General features: G+C 35.7%; 1 protein-coding gene across 1 annotated transcript in view; it reads right to left on the bottom strand.

Moving 5' to 3' along the window:
- LOC120263419 (translation factor GUF1 homolog, chloroplastic) overlaps positions 1–19,510 on the bottom strand; it is a 51,715-nt gene that overhangs the window by 23,296 nt on the left and 8,909 nt on the right. Inside the window, exons 6-10 of the mRNA XM_039271309.1 lie at positions 19,318–19,380; positions 17,452–17,496; positions 17,222–17,322; positions 14,644–14,740; positions 13,142–13,213 (exon numbers count right to left, since the gene is read on the bottom strand). Coding sequence (XP_039127243.1) covers positions 13,142–13,213; positions 14,644–14,740; positions 17,222–17,322; positions 17,452–17,496; positions 19,318–19,380 — 378 coding nt within the window. The remainder of the gene's footprint in view (positions 1–13,141; positions 13,214–14,643; positions 14,741–17,221; positions 17,323–17,451; positions 17,497–19,317; positions 19,381–19,510) is intronic.

Below are 19,510 nucleotides of genomic sequence, written 5' to 3'. Positions count from 1 at the left end.
GGGAAAGAGCAAAGGTGCGGAAAGACGGCTGAAGATTATCTTAAGAAACAAAAAATGAGATGGGATGTTTGGTGCAAGAACAAATACCTTTGCGAAAGGCAATAGGAAGATCAAGAGACAGGTCTGCATCATCCGGGAGACGATCGGAGAGGGCGGATCTGGCGGTGGTACATGTTGGCGGTGATGATAAACCTATCCAAAACGACCATCATTTGGATTTACTGGAGGAGGCGTCACACTAGGCACAGGCATAGGCGGAGTAACCGAAACAATAATAGGGAGAATAATATCAGATGACGCAGTCAACAAATCGTGAGAACCCGAGTCAGAAGAAAAAAGATTGAGACTCAAAAAACGTGACATCCATAGACACATAGTACTTCCGACTAGTCGAGTGGTACAAACGATATCCACGTTGGGTGCGGGAATATCCGAACAAAGACATTTAAGCGCACACGGGCACAACTTATCCAAACCAGGACTTAAATCCTGAACAAAACCAACACAACCGAAAACACGAGACAAACGAAACAATTCAGTATCAGGTAGAAGACGTAGAGGAACCTCTCCCCCTAGGGGTGCAGAAGGCATACAATTAATAAGATATACTGCAGTTAAGATAGCATCAGACCAAAAATGTCTAGGGACATTACACTCCACTAAGAGAGTGCGTGCACCATCGAAGATGTGACGATGCTTTCTTTCAGCAACCCCATTCTGCTGAGAAGTGTGTGGACAGGTAGTTTGATGAATAATCCCAAAAGAGGCACACAAAGAATTTACAGCAGAAGATACAAATTCTAAAGCATTATCAGTACGAAGACATTTAAGAACAATGGAAAACTGATTTTGTACTTCCAAAATAAATGTTTTAAGGACATCAACAAGTCTTTTAACAAATATACCCATGACACTCGGGAAAAATCATCAACAAACACAACATCGTAATGATGACCGGAAATAGAAGCGACTTTAAAAGGTCCCCAAACATCAAAATGAACTAGATCAAATGACGACCGACTAGACACTATAGTAGAACGTTTAAAGGTAGCACGATGATGCTTACCCAACTGACACGACTCATATTGAGATGACTCGACCCGAATTCAAGGCAACGGCTACTGAAGACGACTAAGAGAAGGATGACCCAATTTACAGTGCCAAATGAGTGATGACTAGGTATCCGAAATAGAAGCTGCCAAACCACAAGGAATATCATCACGCACCAACGTATACACGTCGTCACCACAATTACACCCTAAACCAATCCTCTTCTCAGTTCGCAGATCCTGAAAAGTGCAGCAAAAAGGGAAAAAAGTAACACTACAATTCAACTGTTTAGTGATCGCAGAAATAGATAGCAAGTTGACAGGAAATTCAGGTACAAAAAGAACATCAGCTAGTTTAAGATGAGAGGAAGCCTGCACAACTCCTTCTCCAGACACTAAGCAAGATCGTCCATTTTCAAAGATTTTGTACCTGTAATGTGAGAGGAGGCCACGGAGTCAATAATCTAGGAACTGTCCCTGGAAGCAAGAAAGGCATTACCTCAGGAAATAGGAGAATTATGGCATGGGAAACTATGCCATGTAGCTGCTGGAACCACGCAAAGTCAGCCAGAGAGATAGTAACTAACTGTTCAGCACCAGAAGTAGGTGACGGATCGGCCAACTCTGTACTAGTATTGATCACTACCGGACAACCATGCTTATCCTAACAACGATTCTCAGTGTAGCCCGTCCGTCGACAAAAGGTGCACACAAACCTACCCCAAGAATCACCACAGCCGGATCCTCGACCACCACGAGAGGAGCCTTTACCACGCCCACAAGACGAAGACATGACGACGAAGAGACAAATCCTTCACCAACGAGACAAGGGCATCACTGGTGAAGGCTGAGGAACATCACCAGGTGCCCATAGAACAACGGGAACGGCGAGAGATGAGCAGCAGCTAACGGTAGAGGTGGCGGCGGCGGGTTGAAGGCTAGGGTTTGGAGTGGCGTCAGCGGCGGCGGCTAAGGTTTTGGTTGGCCGCTAGGGTCTAACCTGGCTCTGATAATATATGAGAATACGAAAAATAATTTGGTTATCAATCAGGAAAAGAGTACAAGGGTATATAGAGAACTATTAGGGTTTTGTGGTATGGGCCCAATATGGCCAATTAACCAATCTAAACTCTAACAGTGCATATTTGATACCTATGCTCCGACTTGAAGAGGAGGATGGTAAGGGGGATGCTCCGACTTGAAGGGGGGTTCGGGGGTTAGACTATTTGAGAATATTTGTAAAGATTATCTCAACTTTAAATAAGGGATTTAATTGATTCTCTATTTATGTTTATTATACCATAATCATGCATAAATAGGGCCTTGCCCTTTAAAAATATTACAAACAAATTCTCACAATTAACAAGTTTCATGTTTTTTTGGATGAAAATTGTAAGAATTGGAACATATTAATCCAAATATAACATACGATTATGTGAATTTTACTTACAATCATCAATTTTGGTCAAGAATTTAACAAATTTCATGCATTTTTTATGCTGTTTAAGGAAACTTTTATTCCATGGCATTTCTTTAATATTCATCCTTAAGAATTTGGCAAATTGCAATTTTTAGTAGATTCCTTAAAAAGACACCATAGTCTAAAAGGATGTAGACTACTAAGGAAAATCCAGTCTTTTCATTATTTTGAGAATTTCAACTCCAAACTTCTCTTAAGAGGTAACCTAGTGACACGTGGAGTAGAATCTAAAATTTGCGTCTTTCTTGTTAAGAGCATCCACCTAAGAAAATGTTTAGGTGTTCCACAATTTGAAATGCTCTATACCTATAATTTTCCTTCAAGATGAACCTGTCTTCATTGAAAAGTGAATTTTCTAAGTTTATGTCTTTATTACTAGGAACATTCCATGAAGAGCCATCCATGATCAATTAAAAAGTGGATTACTAAGAGGATGTCTAGTTTTTTATCCTTGCAGGATTCTTTGAAGGTAAATTATGACTTTGCAAACGAGTGAGCCACGTAAGAAAACTAGGAAAGTCAGCATGTTTGTCGTTTAGATCGTTCCCTAAAATGGTGCACTAACTTTATACACAGAAGTAAACCACTATATAGAGAAACATGGAGGGCAAGTCTAGATGATTATGATTGTGGCCTGATAAGTCTTCAATATCTTGAATATATTCATTTGCCTTGACATCCATGCTCATTGGACTGTTCTCATGAATCTCTCTAACTTTCTCAATTTGAGATCAAGCATGCATTTAGAGATCTCTATGACTCATACTACTGTATCTTGCTTCCAAATCATACTCATATAGGGTAATCACAATCTTAATGGATTAGAAAGCTTATCCCTATAAAGGAGGCTCAAAAATTGGGTCCAAACATGGAAAGGAAGGATAATAGTATTTAGGGATTCAAGCTAAACTTAGGCTGATAAAGTGCATAGTTTCATAAAGCAAATGGGATCTGGTATAGGAAGGCTGACATCATGGGTTTATAGTCACTTGGATTTTTACAAAAAAGCTCAAAAGTTAAACACACACTTTAGTATATGGCTCTAGTTACGTGTTATGGATAAGGGATGATTACTGTAGATTGAAGGGATTGTGTCAACAAGCGACGGATGGATCCAAGAGTTTTGTTTAATGGGGGCAAACTAATATTAAATATAAAAAATAAATATATATAATGAGCCCAAGTGCATCAAAAGCTTTTTGTCATATAAAAATAATATTACAATTCCTCTTGACGAGTTTTCATAGTTTTAAAATGCTGCAGGATGATTTCCTTATCAATGCTACAAAATCTATCTTTTTCTATACATGTAACCAAACAATCATTAATCCAAGAGTCTCCCATTTGGTTGCGCAAGCACTTTTTAACAATCTTCATTAACAAAAAAAAAATCTTTCAATTGATGCAGCAGAAACCAGTAATACCAAAGCTAATTTCACGAATACACTAATAGGAACACAATGTGCTTTTTTGTCTTAACAAGTTTTATGAAAAGGCTATTCATATCTTTAAGGGTTTTAAACTCATCATGAGATCTTAAATAAACAATGTAAGTTTCAAGCTAATTGTCAAGAACAAGAACTTCTGCATCAAAAGACTCATATGGATAAACTTAAGCAAGGCGAATCAATTTTTCCTTCTCAAAGTTGCGAAAGAATCACAAGGACTTGAAGAAGCCACACACAGAAGCAACTCCATATTCACCACATTAAATCAATTGTTGAATTCTTGAAGTTGCATATCAATAACAATGTAAAACAACTCAACTTGATAATAATGCAAATTTGTCATTTTATGAGCATTGCGTTGTGGTCTTCCTCAAGTTACAAGTATATTATCCATATTTGGGACAACACTATTATTCCTTTCATAAAATAAAGAGACCTCATTACATAAAGATTGCCATCCATCCCGTCTCATTGTTTGCAATTGTTGCTTACTTACTCTAACTAAAGCTATTGCATTCACAATATCTTGATCTCTTCTTTGTGATGCCACTGCCAATTCATTGGTAAATCCTAAAATATTTTTCCCTAAATGCAAATTGAAAGCAAAGTCAAAAGATTGTACTAAATCTAATAAGACACAAGCTTCACCTCTATGCAACAAGCTAATGACATTCTCCACAACAATTCCAAGCACATCAATAACTGAACATAATGATCAAATTAATCAAAGACCCATATTGTAAACCCCATTGTGTATCACCAGCTCATTAAAGGCTTGTTTCTTGATTTAAACCTTTTACCTTAGAAAGTTAACCAACTTGTAATGCCTCCACAACCTTGTTAAGTTATTTCTCCCGCAGATCATCTCTACATTTACATGAAGCGTCAACAATATTCATTACACTCACAAATTACAACACAGTTAAAAAGCAATGCAATTTGAACATGATTCTTTGCCATAGCTACAAGTGCCTATTGAAATTGATGAGCAAAACAATGAACATTATAAACATATGCATCCACTTTCATGATCAAAGGTTTTAAGACCATTGAGTTCTCCTTGCATGTTACTTATTCCATCATCGCTTCACCCACGTATTCTTAACATACTCAAATCATGCTTAAAGAATACTGCTTCAATAGTTCTTTAAGTGACAAAGAGGGCATATCACTAACATGTACTAAACCAAAAAAAACATTCAATAACATACCCCTCGGAATCCACATAGCGCGAAGTAATAGTTGCTTGTTCTCTAATTGAAACATCACGAGATTCATCAAGTAAAATGGAACAAAATAAAAACCATCTACAAGATCCTTCATGATAGCATTAGTAGTTTCAATTGTAGAAGCGTAAACAAGGTCTTTTTGAATATGGTGCGCTATCACTTTTAAATTTCCTATTGCATTCTCCATTACAACGCTTTGATGGTTTCATTGTGATTGGCAAGAAATCTAAATTCAAGAAAATTTCCTCAATTATGAGAAGTCTTTGTTTCACCTCTACCACGAAAGGCCAAACCTTGACATAAGAGAAACTGAAGACAATCAAGTGTTGTAGTTAAGTGAACTCTATAATTTTTTCGAGCTTGATCAGATTGCCTTCCAAAAGCAAATTGGACATGTTGCTCTTGAGTTAACAAATCTCAACATCTCTTTCAAGGTAGGTTGTGAGCATGTTAGGACCTCTAACATAAATATCAAATCTTTCTTTTTCCAATTTTTGAAATCCTCCAAAACCAAAGAATGACAACTTGCTTGCTCTCCAATATCCCTGGTTTTTAAAATCGGATGAGGCGTGCGCCTTGAGGCGCGCCTCAAGGCGATGCGCAAGGGAACAGCCTCAAGGCGCACGCCTTGAGGTTGAAAACTGAGGCTTAAGCCTCACTGTCAAGAGGCGCACGCATCGAGGCGCACCGCCTCGGTGCGTGTGAGGCTTTAAGCCTCAAAAAAATCCCTGATTTTTTTGTAATATCATTTTTAATTTTTTTAAAGCAAATAAAAAAAATATTTATATGTATATACTTTCATTAATAGAAACTTTTTATATGTAAAAATTCAATAAAGAAAAAAACTCATCAACACCTATGGTTTTTGCAAGTAGTACGTACCAATTTAATTTTTTTAATTTAAAAAAATTATGTAAAAAAATGACAAAATTTATCAAAAATAAACTACAAAATAAGATAAGATGAGTTACAAATAAGATAAGTTATAATTTTTATTAATTTTTTTAAAAAAATATTTATTTTATAAACAAAAAAATAATATATTTTTAATCGAGATAAAATAAGTTTGAAAAAAATATTTATTTTATAAATAAAAAAATAATATTTTTAATCGGATAAGATAAGTTTGAAAAAATAATTTATTTTATAAATAAAAATAATATATTTGTTACTTTGTATTTGGTAGAAAATATTATTGTTGTTTTTTTCAAAAAAAATTGAGGCTTACGCCTCGCCTCACGGTTGAGAAGCGCCTCGAAACCCGCCTTGGGTTTTTAAAAACCTTGCCAATATCTAGTCTATAAAGATAATAACACAAGCCAAAAGCAGGAATTACCTTAATCTTTGAACCATAAGGGATTAAAAGAATGTGTTGTCTTACATTTTGTGGAAAATTATGTGTACAGTTAACATGAACCTTTTTTGCAAATAAGCTCTTTGAACCTTGTTTCTCTTGTTAGGATGACAGTCCAATTTTTGTTTTTTTTAATCTAGGATATGAAGAAAGATCATTTAAATTTAATTCAACATGACCTTTCTTTGCACAAAGTTGAGTGTCACTAGTATTGATAACGGATGATTCCTCCAAAACTGGCTTCCTCTTTGTAAGATATTTATCCATATCAAATTCCATTATATAGTTTAATTTAGTTTATATAATTTCTAAAAAATAAGAAAATATATCCAAACACAAATATACAATCACAACATAAGAAAGACCAATATTTATTTGTGTTAAATTCCAATTAGCATTTATTTGTTCCATTCAATTTCAAGAAAAAGCATTATGATATTATCCAATCTTAAATCATAATTCATATATGATAATATCAATGTAAATAAAACATAAATCAATCTCTAAAACAAATTAGTCTGTCAATATAATAAAACCCTAAATAATTAATAAATGCTTCATCATATTAATACACTATAAAAATTACAAAAATAAAAAAATTCACTCGTAACACTAATGAAAGTTGGAAGAAGAACGCATTGCACCCTTGAATTTATTTCTTTGTTTGTGTTTCTCTTTCTACTGGTGGCATTTGTTGGGTTGGATAATTAAATTTGAGAAAGTTAAAACTTGAAAGGGATGAATCATGAAAGTGGCGCCTAGTGATGGTGGGGTTGAATTTATTCCTGTTTTCTCTCTCTGATGGTAATATATGTTGGGTTAAATTTGGGAATCTTAAAACTTGAAAGGGATGAATACTGAAAGTGACGCTCGATGGTGGTGGAAGAAGCATAAAAGCTAAAAGACAACAAAAGAAGACTTTTTTTCCTAACTTTTAACCTTTTAATCTTTTTATTATTATTATTTATTATAAAATCCATGTTTTATTCAAAAGAAGAATTTTTTTTTTCGAACTTTTAACTTTTTTTTATTATTTATTATAAAACTCATGTTTTATTCATATTTATACATGAAATATTTATTATTTTGCAAATAAAGTCACTTTTCTTGCAAGTATACTTTTATTTTATTTCGTATTTATGAAAATACCGTATATTTTTTATTTTTCAATTTCAATGAGGGCAAATTGTAAGAAACTAAAAATTTTGAACTTTATACACAAATATATCCCTATGGACTTTTTAAATTTCAGTAAGGGCATTTGCCTCTTCTGCCCCAAATGCATATCCGTCCCTGAATGTGAAACCGTGAAAAGGCAAGAGTGGGAGAGGGCAGTGGAAAGAAATAAAATTTTATTCTTCTATATTTAATCAAATAGAGTAGACAGTTACTTCAATTACTCATTTAGTTGTAACCGCATGCTTCATCATTTATTCATCTTTATGTATTTAATGAAATTTAAAGAACAAGTGCCCTAATCATTTCATAAAAACAAATAATATGAATATTATCTACATGTAATATTGTTGAAATATGTTAGAGTTATGTTATAGTTTATATTTGATTAATGGGCCATATTGGGCCCATACCACAACACCCTAATATTTCTCTATATACACTCTTGTACTCTTTTATTAATGATATATACAAACTTTTTTCCAATCTTCACATGGTACCAGAGCACTGGGTTAAACACTAGCCGCCACCTAAAACCCTAGCCGCCGCCACCGCCACCGCCACTCCAAACCCCTAGCCTTCCACCCGCCGCCGCCACCTCTACCGCCAAACGCCGCTCATCTCTCGCCGTTCTCGTTGGTCTATGGGCACTTGGTGATGATCCTCAGCCCTCACCAGTGATGCCCTTGTCTCGTTGCTAAAGGTTTTGTCTCTTCGTCATGTCTTCGTCTCATGATTCTTTAGTTAAGAATCTCCATTGTACCTCGCCAAAGTTAGATGGGAGGAACTATGTTTTTTGGGCACAATTTTGAGCAGTTCCTTATGGCTCATAAGAAATCGTCATATCTCACGGCAGATCCACCAGACTCTAAGGATGCCAAGTATACTGATTGGCTTGCTGAGGATGCTGCAGTTCACTCATGGTTGACCAGTAGTATGGAGCCGGATATTGCCCGAAGTGTGGTGATGTTGACTTCTGCAAAGGCAATTTGGGAGATGTGCAAATTGACATTTGGAAATGAAAAAATATCTCTCGTGTTTTTGAGTTGCATGAGCAACTGTTTACAACCCGTCAAGGCGATCGTACAGCCCCTCAGTCCTTCACTCACATCCGTAGCCTGTTGGATGAGCTAGATATTTACCAACCATTAGTTCTTGGTCTGACCATCCTTCGTCATTACAGAATGAAGTTACAGTCATCGCATATCTTTTCGGGCTCCCTCTTGAAGTGCAAAACCAGGTCTGAGTTTTGAGAGAATGCCTGATCTTGCTGCTGTTTATGCTCGCGTGCTTCGACTGTCTACATCCACATTTCCATCACCCGTTGTGTCCTCTGATCAGTTCGCTTTCCTAGCTTCTCATGGGCATGGTGGTAAAGGCTCCTCTAGTGGTGGTCGAGGAGCTGGCCTTGGTGATTCTCGAAGTAGGTTTGTGTGTACCTTCTGTCGACAGACTGGCCACACTGAGGATCGCTGTTGGGATAAGCATGGTCGCCCGACAGTGGCCAATGCTAGTACCGAGGTGGTCGATCCATCACTCACTTTCGGTGCTGAACAGTTTGTCTCTATCTCTCAGGCTGACTTTGCACGGTTCCAGCAGCTACAGGGCACAGCGTCTCACGCCACAGTCTCTTCTCCTATTTCCTCAAGTAATGCCTTTCTTGCTTCCAAGGATAGTTCCTAGATAATTGACTCTAGGGCCTCCTCTCACATGACAGGTACAAAACCTTTTTTCCAAAATCTTTCTCCGTCTCTTTTTCGTTCTGTGGCAATTGCCGATGGACGATCATGCTTAGTGTCCGGAGAGGGAGTTATGCAGGCTTCCTCCCAGCTTAGACTAAATGTTCTTTTCGTACCTAAATTTCCTGTTAACTTGCTATCCGTTTCTACGATCACCAAACATTTGAATTGTAATGTAACTTTTTTCCCATCACTATATTTTTCAGGATTTGCAGACGGGAAGAGGATTGGTTTGGGGCGTAATCGTGGTGACAGCGTGTATACGTTGGTGCGTGATGATATTCCTCGTGGTTTGGCAGCATCTGTTCCTGACTCCGAGTCATCACTCATATGGCACTGTAGATTAGGTCATCCTTCTCTTAGTTGTCTTCAGCAAACTTTGCCTTGGATTAAGGTCGAGTCGTTTCAATGTGAGTCGTGTTAGTTGGGTAAACATTATCGTGCTACCTTTAAACGTTCTACTCTAATGTCTAGTCGGTCGTTATTTGATTTAGTTCATTGTGATGTTTGGGGACCTTCTAAGGTCGTGTCTATTTCTGGTCATTGTTACTATGTTGTGTTTGTTAATGATTTTTCCCGAGTGTCATGGGTATATTTGTTAAAACACCGTCGGTCTATTGCTGATGTCCTTAAAACATTCATTTTGGAAATAAAAAATCAATTTTCCACTGTTCTCAAATGTCTTCGCACCGATAATGCTTCAGAATTTGTATCTTCTGCTGTAAATTCTGTGTGCATCCTTTGGGATTATTCATCAAACCACCTGTCCACACACTTCTCAACAAAATGGGGTTGCTGAAAGAAAATATCGTCACATCTTGGATGTTGCGTGCTCTCTTGGTAGAGTGTAATGTTCCTATGTATTGGTGGTCTGATGCTATCTTAACTATAGTCTATCTTATTAATCGTATGCCTTCTCCACCTCTAGGGGGAGAAGTTCCTTTACGTCATCTTCTACTTAATACTGAGTTGTTTCACTTGTCCCCTCGTGTTTTCGGTTGTGTTGGTTTTGTTCAGGATTTAACTCCTGATTTGGACAAGTTGCGCCCACGTGCGCTTAAATGTGTCTTTGTTGGATATTCCAGCACCCAACGTGGATACCGGTTGTTTCACCCGACTAGTCGGAAGTATTATGTGTCTATGGATGTCTAGTATTTTTTAATTTTAAATCATTTTTTTCTGACTCAGTTTCTCACGATATGTTGACTACGTCATCTAATATTTTTCTCCATATCCCTGTTTCTGTCCCTGCGCCTGTGCCTATGCCTAGTGTGACGCCTCCTTCAATGGATACAGATGACAGCCGTTTTGGACAGGTTTATCATCACCGCCAACGTGTACCACCGCCAGCTCCGCCTCCTCTGGTTCTCTCCCCGGACCATGCAGATCCATCTCTTGATCTTCCTATTGCCTTTCGCAAAGGTATTCGTTCTTGTACTAAACATCCCATCTCACTTTTTGTTTCTTATCCCATGTCACTTTTTGTTTCTTATGATAATCTTCACCCGTCCTTCCGCACCTTTGCTCTTTTCTTGTCTGTTGAGTCAATTCCCAGGAACTACCAGGATGCGCATTTGTTTCCACAATGGCAGACAGCAATGGATGAGGAAATGGAAGCCTAGAGATCTCGTTGTACATGGGAGCTTGTGCCTCGCCCTGCTGATGCTAGCGTCGTCACTTGCCGATGGGTCTTCTCTGTCAAGCACAAATCGGATGGTACAGTTGATCACTACAAAGCCCGGTTGGTGGCCCGTGGTTTTACTCAAACTTATAGTGTCGATTATGCTGAGACTTTTTCACTAATTACTCGTCTGAATTCCATTCGCATTACTGTCGGTAGCTATGAATCAATCATAGGCACTCTGTCAACTTGATGTGAAGAATGCCTTTCTCTATGGAGACTTAGTTGAGACTATGTTTATGGAGCAACCTCCGGGGTATGTTGCTCAGGGGGAGAATCTTGTCTACCAGCTCAAGAAAACGATCTATGGTCTGAAACAAACTCCTCGTGCATAGTTTGAAAATTTAAGTGTAATTGCAGTTGCAGATGGTTTTCGCAGGTGTAATGTGGATCACTCTGTGTTCTATAAGAACACTTCATCTGGTTGTGTTGTACTTGCGGTATATGTCGATGACATCTTGTTGACGGGTAACGATCGTCAGGGCATTCAAAGGACTAAGGAGCATTTAATGAAGCATTTCGTTACACGAGACATAGGACGACCCAGATACTTCCTTGGTATTGAGTTTGCATATGCCAAAGGAAAGATGACGCTCTCACAGCGAAAGTATGTGTTGGATTTACTTGAGACTGGTTTATTGGGTTGTAAACCAGAGAGCACCTATTGAGCAGTTACCACTCTTCTGGGAGACATCTTCCCCATTTCCCAAAGATCCTGGTCAATACAAACGTCAGATTGGCAAGCTCATTTATCTGACAATTACTCGTCCTAATATATATTACGCAGTTGGACTCCTGAGTCAATTTATGCATGAGCCACGAGAAGTTCACTGGCAGGGTGCTCTGAGGGTTCTTCTCTACAAGGACGTTGCAGAATCATGGTCACCTGGACGTTGCAGCCTATTCTGACTCGGGTTATGCTGGCGATAGAGTAGACAGAAAGTCTAAGTCGGGCTTCTGTACGTATGTCGGTGGAAACTTGGATACTTGGAAAAGCAAGAAACAGAATGTGGTTTCGAGATCGAGTGCAGAAGCCAAGTACAAATCGATGGCACAGACAGCTTGTGAGATGGTTTGGGTGCAGTCTTTTCTATCTGAAATGGGATTCCCTATCACAATACCTATGCAAATGTTATGTGATAACCAGACCGCCATCTTCATTGCAAATAATCCAACATTCCATGAGCGTACCAAGCATGTAGAGGTTGATTGTCACTATGTTCGTGATATGGTATCGAAGGGAGTCATCTCTACGCCATATACCTAGTCATCTGAGCAACTAGTGGATATCTTCTCCAAGGGTTTAAATGTTAAAGTCTTTAGTAATCTATGTAACAAGTTGGACATGCTCGATATATATATGCTCCAGCTTGAGAGGGAGTGTTAGAGTTATGTTATAGTTTATATTTGATTAATGGGACATATTGGGCCCATACCACAAAACCCTAATATTTCTCTATATATACCCTTGTACTCTTTTATTAATGATATACACAAACTATTTTTCCTATTTTCACCAAATATATTTGATGATCAGATATATTAGGAAAGTCTCTGATAGTATCAAGAAATGATTATATCTTTTAGCATATTAGGAGACCCAATGCCTGCTGTTATTATTTACTTGAAGATAATCTCTATATTTCTTCATATTATTATTAGGAAAGATGTTATGCTTAGTATATATAAGCACAAGTCTAGCATTGTATTGAACATGGAGAAGTATTAAAATATTTGGATTTAATATATTGGATTCTTCTCTCATCATCTCTCCACCCATGGCTTCACCCATGCAGGTGAACCATGATTATCACTCTCTTTTATTTCCTCAGAAATAGCCACAACTCTTCAATGATAACATTGGTTTGATGGTAACTTAATTCTAGCAAGTATGATAATGTAAATTCTTATCACTGAAGCCAAAAACTGATATTGGAATAAGTATAAAGGCAAATAAGGTTATTTGAAATTTTCTTAAAAATTACCTCACCAGCAAATAATTCATCAACTTCCAGTTGATTGGGTGACAAGACACCAATTTCATCAGCAATATGATCCTGGTTAAAAATAAATAAATAAATTATACAACATCTATAGTAGATATAACAACAAATAAATCAATTTCTCTTAATAAAAAGTTCAATTAAAAAATTTCCTGCTATAACAATTTCAATAACAACTGATAGTTGTATTGCGGATTTCCTTGATGAGGAAGCCAGCAATAAATATTATATCTTGCATAAACTTTGCATATGCTCCACTTATTTGGAAGTGCAGGCTGTACAGGCATCTAATGCTTAGGTGATCTGGTTCATAGTGATGGTAAGCAGCCGATACATTCAAGCTTATTGCTTCAATGAAGCTATTGAATTCCTTCTATATTAGAGGGCTGTAAATATTAGGTCAGTCACAATCATCTGGACCTTAGCTTTTATTCAGCTATGTGCTTGGCGATACGGAAATGGAGCTCTCTAAATGCACAAATCCTAGAATGATGCACCATAGGATTTTTGCCTTGCTTCCCAGGCCAAATGGCTCTTTCTCCCACAGGATGGATTAGAAAGATGACTTAATAGAATTTTTTATTTAATTCTCATCAAATTTGACAGTATAAATTTTTGTAGAAGATAATTGTTAAGGGTATAAATTTACGGGCTCCTTTTTCATGAATTTATTTATTTGTAATGTTTTGAGCCAATTAAAATAATTAATAGCATATTGAAAACAAAGAGAGACCATATTATCTATGGATGTGGAGTTTTTAAGTAGGCCAACAGTACCATCCAAATCTTTTTCTTAGACATAATGGTCACTTCAAATAAAGTTCTAGAACTTTCAAGGGAGGGAATGATGACTACTTTCAAGTTGTAAGATGCTTTGAGAATTTTAAGTCATTTGTAGTGTGAATTATTCAAGAAGTATATTTTATTGTAAACATTGCTTATCCTCCAAATAGAATTTGCGGGTGGACTCACCACTTTTCATAAAGTATAAAATGAAGAGGGAAAATAGGCACCCTTCAGTCCCATGTGCTCAGTAAGAAAACACATGATATTATGGATACACAAAATAAAAGTTGGGTAATGGATACAGCCCCCAAGGGCTATATAACCAAAGACTCAATTATGCTTCCCTTTGAGGCACTCGAAACATGACTCTCAGGATATATAGTAACTGACAGACTCCTGGATAAAGGTAAACAAATAAAAAAGAAAAGTATATGGAGACGAATTACAATTATGCAAAGTAAAGATGCAACGGCTTAGGTCATGACCGGCACTAATTGTTTCAAGTTGATTGATGCACTAATTTTTATTATGAAAACCATGATCACTTCTATTGAGATACTGAATATACAAATAGTTGATCATTAGATACTTTGTTCAAAGAAGAAGGTAAAACACTGTGGAAGAAGAAAAATGGAATCTGTTAAAGACGCATTAATGACTTTTCATAGTGGATATATATAAAGCAATGAAAACTTTACCGTCCCACTGGCCATGAAATAGATTCTGTCACCTTTCTTTATGGTTCCATCAATCACACGAAAATAAACAATGACACCTCGATACGGATCATAATAACTACAAAAAGAAAAGTAATAATTGTAATAAGCCAAGAAACTGGAAGGTAGAATTTTTCATGTGAAAAAACTAAATATTTATGCTGATTCCATCATGAACCAAAGATTATTTGGTACTTTAAAATGTAAACAATTTGATATATTAATTCACACAGTATGATCAGGAACTATGCATGCATTAAAGAACTGTGACATATTAACAAGTACCTGAATGTGATTCCTTTTTAAGTACATGGAGAACACACAGAAAACAACAGTTGTCATTAGAACATTGTCTGAAATAAGGTTTCATTTTAGTTTTGGTTTGTTTTGAAGATAAATCCCCATTGGTCATGATCTCATTATCAAATGTTTCTTGCTTTATAACTATTTTAAGTTTAAAATATTGAAGAAAAAGAAAAAAAATTATAAAGGTAAAAGTTTTAATAATTATAAAGTTACAATGAATAAATCATAACCTTCAATGCATAACAAATACTTTTGAACTATCACTATGTATAACTCATTATGTCCAGTAGAATTAAAATATAAAGCAATGGAACATCAATGAGCACATACTTGAGAAAGACATACCTAATGGCATAGATCGAGTCATTTGATAGTTAAGAGTAACTGGTGTCTAATTCAGGTTGAATTTCTAATCAAAGCTAATACCAAAGGATGTCTTTACAGATAATTTTTTTTAGCAGATCTTTTATTGTTAATATTATGCAAATATTTTATTAATGCCTGTGTTACTAGGACACTAATATGGCTATTGAGTATCCAAGTATCTGAGAGTATCTAACACCATAATTTAATGAAAATTGGAAATATGGATACGCCTATATATATGTATACATGTATGCATATATGCATGTATAAATATTTACATAGATATATATATATATATATATATATATTAGACGGGCGGAAAACATTTTAGTAAAACAAGTTCTTATGTGTGTAAACAAATATATAGAGAATATGAGTTATTTTAGAGAAGTACAACTCAAGACAAGATTTTAAAATCATTTTAAAACTTAAATTAAAATAAAATAGAGTTTCTAAAATCATCAAAATCACTATTAAAAAGATTTGAAACTGTGGGGTCTTTTATTCCTGCACAGCCTTGTTGGAATCAGCTAGCCAAAAATAATGAACCCCAAATTAATTTTTAATTATTTTTTTTAAGTGATCACTAGTTCATGACTTCCAGTAGGGCCTAACCCCTAATATTACTTACCCCAAACGTTGTCATAGTAACCTCTTATTAAGAGAAAATGTGAATGATACACAAAATGAATAAAATAACAAATTACTTCAATTAATTTCATAAAATACACAAAGACATGGTCTTGACTAGAGTTACGAAGACTAGAATTTGAATTTTTAACTGGTGTCTGATATTTTCAATTTCTTTTCGGTAAATGGGTGCTATGGTTTCTTCTTTTTATAAATGCAAAAATCTTCTCATTGGTTGATATTTGCAATCTTGGAGTAACATATTTGTCATAATACCAGCCTGGGGATGACTATCCGAGAACATAAAAATTAGTGAGGATTATGCTTTTTCTTTCTAGTGTTTCATTTTATCATCTCAATTACCAATCATCAGTCCATCAACGTTATTTGTTCATAGTGACACTCTGATTAGTGCACCATAAAAAGCTCAGATATGGAATGGAAAAAATCTTAATTTGAACGACTTTCCACATAATTTCTCAAAACTGATTTTTGCTTAATATAACTTAGTCTCTATATAACAAATTAATAATATATTTATAATAAGATGACACAAATCCATTAAATATCTTCCAAACGTGATACTAGTTTTCACAAACAGTGTTGCTGATGAAATCTTGGTATGAAAATTTTATTTAATTGATGCTCAGACTGTGCTAGCAGGCATCTACTTCAAGCATTCTGCCAATCAATCACTATAACTTTTATCAATTACATTACTTTTATAGACCATTGATTAACAACAAGAAGGGGCTTTCTCTAACACAGGATTCCTTTTTTGGTTTATCAAATTTATAGAAGTTATACTCCAAACTGGGGCAAGCTCTTCTATTGCAATTCATAGCTTCTCTTTGTCATGGAGTTTACTTGGGCTAGAGAATGAACTTTCAGAAATTTTGAAGGGCCTTCGTTCTACATATTCATATTTCCAAAAACATTTCAGGTACAAAACATCATTTTAGGATTAGATTCAAGTTTCACATAATTGTAGCAACCCAAATGATTCATACGTTCTATCATTCATCAGAGATTATAACAGATTTTGTTCTGAAAATAGTAACTTTGTTTAAGCTACATTCCCAACATACCTTTGTACCTGCTATATCATACACCATTGTAAATCAAGATTTGCAAAGAAAGTCCACAACATGATTAAAAATTACAAGACAAATATAAAATAGATAACGATATAAATAACCATGCATGCTAAGATGAGCAAATGAAAGATGAAGATTATAAAGCATATCCAACGAAGTACCTATCAAATATAAGCGCCCTTAAGGGATTCCTAGCAGTATCCTTTGGGGGAGGAATCTTTTTAATAATGGCACTCAGAATCTCTGCTATACCTATTCCTTCCTACAAGAGAGATTAAATCACCAAGAATTCTTACACAATAATATACAACATAATCCAAAAGTTAACATACTTTCTAGAATAAAGATCTTATCCTACAACACATCACACTTTCAAGATAGACAAACTAACCTTAGCAGAACAGCGTATTGCTTCACTACAATCTAACCCAATAATCTGCAGAACATACCAGCAATCAGGTCATGAGGTTATATATGTAAGGAACTAAACGTAATGTTGAATAGTTAATTAACAACTGAGATCCACAATCACTTTAAGTTACACAATAGATCTCCTTGCTTCTTAAGGATTGCATTGAACAGTGACTTGAGATCATACATTGGGAATGATAACATAACATCAAAAAAAAATGATACTCAAAAGTAAATTTCTTGGCTATTAGCCTGACAAATATGAAGTTTTTAATAATAAATTTAAATAATTAGTTGAAGTCGGAATCATTTGCAATAAACTAAAAATTATCACAAAGATCAAAATGGCCAATTTTTAGTTAGTTCTTTTGAACACAAAAGGATCAGTAAGGCATTTAAGTGACTACAAAGAAAAAAGGTTAAAAAATAAATCCACAGGATTCAGATAAGTCATGTCCAGTTCTTTAGTTTACACAGTGATGAAGATAAGTAATGTTAAACAATGGAAATAGTACTAACTATTCATGGTTATTTTTGTCTTGTCACTTACTAGGTGTTTTCCCCAGTTTTAGTTTGAAAGGTAGCCATAATCTTTTTGTTTGCTTTTTATGACGTGGTAACCTCTATTTTGTAATTCTATAACTGGGTTTCTAGAATTATCAAATTCCTAGTCTCACTTCTTTTGGAAGTTGTTGTTTATTCTTATGCGATCTAACAAGTAAAACTTGAAATCAAAATGACTGCACATTCCTCCGTAAAAATAAGAGACACTACCATATATATATAGAAACTAATAGAAAATTAGTGCAGTCACTTTATTTCTAAACCACCTCCACCAATCAGTCCGAACATCTTTTACTTCAAAATCGCGCTTTAACCGCAACCACAGCATCTCTTTCCATCTCCTCAAGTTTGACTGGATTTTAGTCGGCAATGGCCCATCTAGCAGGTTGCCAGTCTCCCAATACCAGCTACTTCCACCAACTGAACATCCTTCCCTAACCTTTATAATATTCCAATGAATTCCTCTCAAACCATCAGTTGAAATGATTACTTTGCCACATGGAGATCAACCATGTAGTTGACAGGGTTCTCATCCCAGGTCAGCAAAATATCTGTGCTAACCAAAATTTCTGACAAATGATTAGGAAATCTTCCATTAGAACACATACTGAAAAAGTGTTACATGAATAGGAAGTCCTTCGAATATGTATATTTAGCTTGTTTACAGCAATTTAATTTATCCCTTTCCTAATTTAGACTCTAGTGTTTTGTGTGATGTGCATGCAGATGTGCAGTGTCTCAGTGTGACAAAGAGAAAAACTTTCACCATCTCTCTGTTTCACCATTCCATTACGTGTCTCTTTCACATTATTCTCACTGTTTCAGAAAAGTCTGAGACTGCAACACCCTGCAACCATCCTGAGCAACATGCCATGGCAGATCATCACCCTATTAGAGATCCTGAGGGATTAGATGTGCCCTTGGTCCCTCAAACAAAAACCTCTCAATGTCTTTGCATTGGTTCCAAAACATATCCCTTCAATGTTTTCGATAGCTACATAAAAATTCAGCCAAGATTCCTATGATAAGATCCTCGAAGTCATAACAGAAAAAGGAATAAATCATACCACACAAAAATCACACAATAAAGGGAACCCACCTTGTTGAAGATATACACTCAAATTGCATAGCAACTAAGTAAATCATGGATGTATAATGAAAATGGAAATTGAAAAGGACAAATAATAGTAATATGTTATTCACAGGTCAATAACAGTCGATTTTAAATTGAACAATATACAGCCTCCATTTAAGCATTAAAAATATTTATTTGTCAACTAACCTCCTCAATCTCTTGGCAAACACGATCTGGTTCAGCACCTGGCAAATCTATTTTATTTAGAACCTAAATCAAAACAAGAATTGGGCATCATCAAAACGTTAGCAGCAGATATTTGTTAGTCATTTATACCATAAAGAAATGTGAAAAATAAAAGGGTAAGCGTGCATTTAATTGTGTCAATAAAAACACAGAT

Source organism: Dioscorea cayenensis, chromosome 6 (genome assembly GCF_009730915.1).
Source record: "Dioscorea cayenensis subsp. rotundata cultivar TDr96_F1 chromosome 6, TDr96_F1_v2_PseudoChromosome.rev07_lg8_w22 25.fasta, whole genome shotgun sequence".
Lineage (NCBI taxonomy): Eukaryota > Viridiplantae > Streptophyta > Magnoliopsida > Dioscoreales > Dioscoreaceae > Dioscorea > Dioscorea cayenensis.
This window is presented reverse-complemented; position numbering and strand designations above follow the sequence as displayed.